This window comes from Ambystoma mexicanum, chromosome 13 (assembly GCF_040938575.1).
Source record: "Ambystoma mexicanum isolate Mex_15411 chromosome 13, UKY_AmexF1_1, whole genome shotgun sequence".
NCBI classification, from domain to species: domain Eukaryota; kingdom Metazoa; phylum Chordata; class Amphibia; order Caudata; family Ambystomatidae; genus Ambystoma; species Ambystoma mexicanum.
Genome location: NC_090938.1, coordinates 255,746,069 through 255,750,028, shown reverse-complemented (window position 1 = coordinate 255,750,028; position 3,960 = coordinate 255,746,069). Strand labels below are relative to the sequence as shown.

General features: G+C 40.2%; 1 protein-coding gene across 1 annotated transcript; it reads right to left on the bottom strand.

Annotated features, from left to right (window-relative positions):
* Positions 1-221: 221 nt before the first annotated feature.
* LOC138520307 (olfactory receptor 10A2-like) lies at positions 222-1,130 on the bottom strand. Its single transcript, XM_069632745.1, has one exon. The coding sequence runs from the start codon at positions 1,128-1,130 to the stop codon at positions 222-224; it is 909 nt and encodes a 302-aa protein (XP_069488846.1).
* Positions 1,131-3,960: the final 2,830 nt, after the last annotated feature.

The following is a 3,960-nucleotide window of genomic DNA, read 5'->3' as shown; positions in this document are numbered from 1 at the left end:
TTGTGTTACATTTTCACCTTAACCTCCCTACTACTAAAGTTGTCTCCCTGAATATTGAGTTAGCATCATAACACATTCACTTATTTACCACTCAATGTGTTTACTGGTATATGGTTCCGCATTAGAGAAATACGTGTGTCCTCCAGTGGTGTCTCTTTTCTTGACAAATGACTTTCATTCTTCACTCATTTGATTTTAAGATGTGTGTTAATTGTTAATTGTTAAATGCAGAATATTCTTTTTGCCAGGGCCTCCTTAATCCCTCTATTCCTTAGAGTATATATGATGGGGTTAACCAACGGGGTTGCAACTGTATAGAGCAAAGATAATGTTTTTTTGAGGTTGATTGGCTGACCTGTTGTAGGTAACACATACAGTGCAATTAGTGTCACAAAGTAGGTGACAACGACGATTAGGTGGGAGCTGCAGGTAGAGAAAGCTGTGGATCGCCCTGCCGCAGAAGTGATTTTAAGGATGGACGCAATGATATAGACATAGGATACAATGATCAAGAGGAACGGTACTGAAGTTATTATGAAGGACATGACAAATGTTTCCGTTTGCACCAGGGAAATATCTGAGCAGGCGGTTTGTAGAAGGGGTTCATAGTCGCAAAAGAAATGGTCAATCGTGTTGTCACCAGGGAAGCACAAATTACATACTAAGATGTTAGTGACTGCTGAAATGATAAAACTTGATATCCATGAACCAAAGGCCAGCTTTAAGCAAAGGTGCTGATCCATGAGCGTGATGTAATGCAGAGGATAGCATATTGCTGCATACCTGTCGTAAGCCATCACTGTTAAAAGGAAGCACTCCGTGATCACAAAGGAACTAAAGAAATAGAACTGTGTCATGCAAGCAGCGAAGGAAAGAGTATTTGGCTTCAGTAAGAGACCCCCCAATATGGTGGGGCTAATTGTTGTAGAATAAAAGATTTCCAAAAATGACAGGTTGGTCAGGAAAAAGAACATGGGCGAGTGAAGGCGATTGTCGGCAGACACCACAACAATGATGAGGACATTCCCTGCCATGGTTGACATGTAGGTCACAAGAAATATCAGGAAGTAGAAAGGTTCCAGCTCACGAGGAATGGGAAATCCCAGAAGATGGAATTCTATGTTGCTCATGTTCCCAGGACAGTCAGACTTAGACAAGCACATAGTCTATGTGAGACACAAAAAAAAGAATAAGGCGGTTATTCTTTCAATTCTCTATGTACATTATAATTAGGGATCCTGCTTTGATCTTTACAACATTTCCGTCTTGTATTTATCCATTTTAATTTTTTAGTCAATTTAATCTGTATTTATCCACATTTATATTTGCTCTGTAAAAAATATATAACAAGTGCTTTTTTGTATTTAATCAAATCGCAAACACGCAGCTTTGATGTCTCTAATGAAAAGACAATAAAAATTAGTTCTTGCACATCACGCTATATTCTCACCTTAAAAATGAGCAAATGTTCCATTTTCTAGCCTGACACACGTCTGTAGCCATTTACACAAGTTCAAAGGGAAATAAATCACTTTTTTAGGCTCTCCATTATGATACTTTGTATAGCCATTGACCTGCAAGGCATAACTGACAACCTGAAAAGCTAATCAGAACACATGCCTTTCTGTTTTTTCATGTTTTAAACTAATAATACTGAACTGAATCAAAGTGATTTCCATCAGTATTTATGTGTAAGAATCAGTAAAAAGAGAACACTGTGAGCTCTACTTAAGATGGTCCAACCACTGAATATTAAAGTATAGTTATTTTTTCAGGATATCTTCAATGAATATGTGTGAGAAAACTTGCCCATTATGAAAATCCGTTAAGCACCCTCTTCATTGCTCTGTTAATCCCCAAAGCTATAAACGTAGATTCGCATGATGAACCCCTCTATATTGTTAGTTGGTACGAAATTAAGAGGGAAGCAGCGGAGTCCATCCAAAAAGAGGATGGTGGTTCTATCTGGTGGCATTGAAGAAGAGTTGGAAGCAAAATCAGACTAAAATGCATTACTTTAGGAAGTGAATTCTGGCTGCCCTAGTGTGAACTTACTTTCGGCATGTTCTGCAACCGAGAGATGAGGAGGTAGCAGTGGTTGGTCTGGCTCCATCACGGAAGGTTGTGGCCAGTTGTTTCTGTTGAAAGCTTTTTAATGCACTTATCATTAACTTAAGTGCTTACTTTTATAAAATATTTCTGGGCATGTGCAAAAGCGGTGGAAAATTTGGAATTTAGTGACGCTTTTAATGCCGTGGATTTCCTTTGAGTGAAAGTAGTTTCATTACCCTTCTGCATCCGTTTATGCTTCTCTCCATTAAAGCCATTCCTATTTGAGGGTGCTGAAGAAAGAGAAGAGAAAAAAGTGGAACCTGGAAAGCATGGACAATTGCAAGCTGTCCAGGTGCCAGCACTATTACATAGCCGATGTCTATATCTCTCCCGCTTTGTTAATCTTATTATTTTATTGTGGACCTTCAGTATGCACCATAAGGATTGGCACTGTACTCACTTCTAGACGGAAATAAAGACTGCTGCACCCATTCGCAATTATGCTCTTTATATATCAATTCGATCAACTGGAATCAATCACTTTGGTTACACACAATTGTTGTGCACATACACATTTACTTTGTCATTGTATTCAAAGCATATACGAATTGTTTGACATCTGCATTAATTTGTTGTTACCACGATATAAAAACATTTGTTTTCAGTTTTCGGTGATTCTCCCTTTACTCTTTTCTCATTTGTCATTGGGAGGCGTGCTATAGTATAACCCTTTGCACTAAAGGGAACAACTCCCATTCAAAATTTAAACCCTGATTACTTCATTAACCTTTTGGTTCCTTTTCATCAAATCTGACACGTTCCAATTATTCTGCAGGAGGGATTCTATTTATTTATTTATTTATTTTCTTATACTCGATATCCAAATGATGTCTTGCCCCTCTGTAAATTACGTGGGCTGCCTTGCTCTTGGGTCTTTTCTGCCCTGACATTCATGGTCCGCTACTCTTTTCCTGCCACTAGGAAGGCATCAGCTCAACCTTGCCAGACCAATGCCCCCTGCACTGGACCTCACATTCTCTCCACCCATAGCCTTCAAAGAACTCCAACTCCCTGCGCAGCCACCTGCCAGCTCTGGCTCCAACCACAAACTCCAGTCAAGTCCAAGTGTTCCTGAACTCCTCCCTTTTTGTTCCCCTATTTGAAATCCCATCCTCTCTCTATGCCCCTCATTTTCATACATGTTCTTTATATTTCCCAACCTTTTTCAAATGATGTTACCTCTCACCACATCACGTGCTAGCTCGTGTCATTTATCAGCTCCTAGCTCTGACGACCTTTGGGCAGTATTCCGTTTGGCACAATCTCATGCTGTCCCTGTATAATGTTACTTTCACATCCTTCCCTTTCCTACCTTTCTGTTCCTTGCACGACAATGAGTGGTTTCTTTCAAGGCCCATCTCGCTTCTGTTACATGCACTGCCTGCTATGAAGCTTTCCTTCACGAAGCACTGCTATCTTCATTTAATTTTACTTGAATTTTTGAAACCCAAATATGCTTTTTTCACCTGCGGCTATGCTACCCTTTGCATGACCTAAGTAAATCTACCCCACTCTACTCACCCCGCAACTCTAAGTGTTAATGTAAAATGTTAAAGTACCGGCTCCTACATACATTTCATAGCTCATACATTCTCTAACATCTCAGATCTGCGCGTAAGCCACACTATCCCAGTGACTCATGCAACATCTATCATACGGCCCTTTCTGCTGTCCCTTGCCTTTTGCTTACATGCACCTTTCGTACCCAGATACACTGGGGTATGTGTATGCCTCAGAGCTCTCATGCTTCCTTTACTGTCCCACAATTGCCCTCATAATACCCACATTGCCTACTTTCTGCTCTACCATAAAAGGCTGGCGTATTACCCACTGGGTTATCAGCCTGGC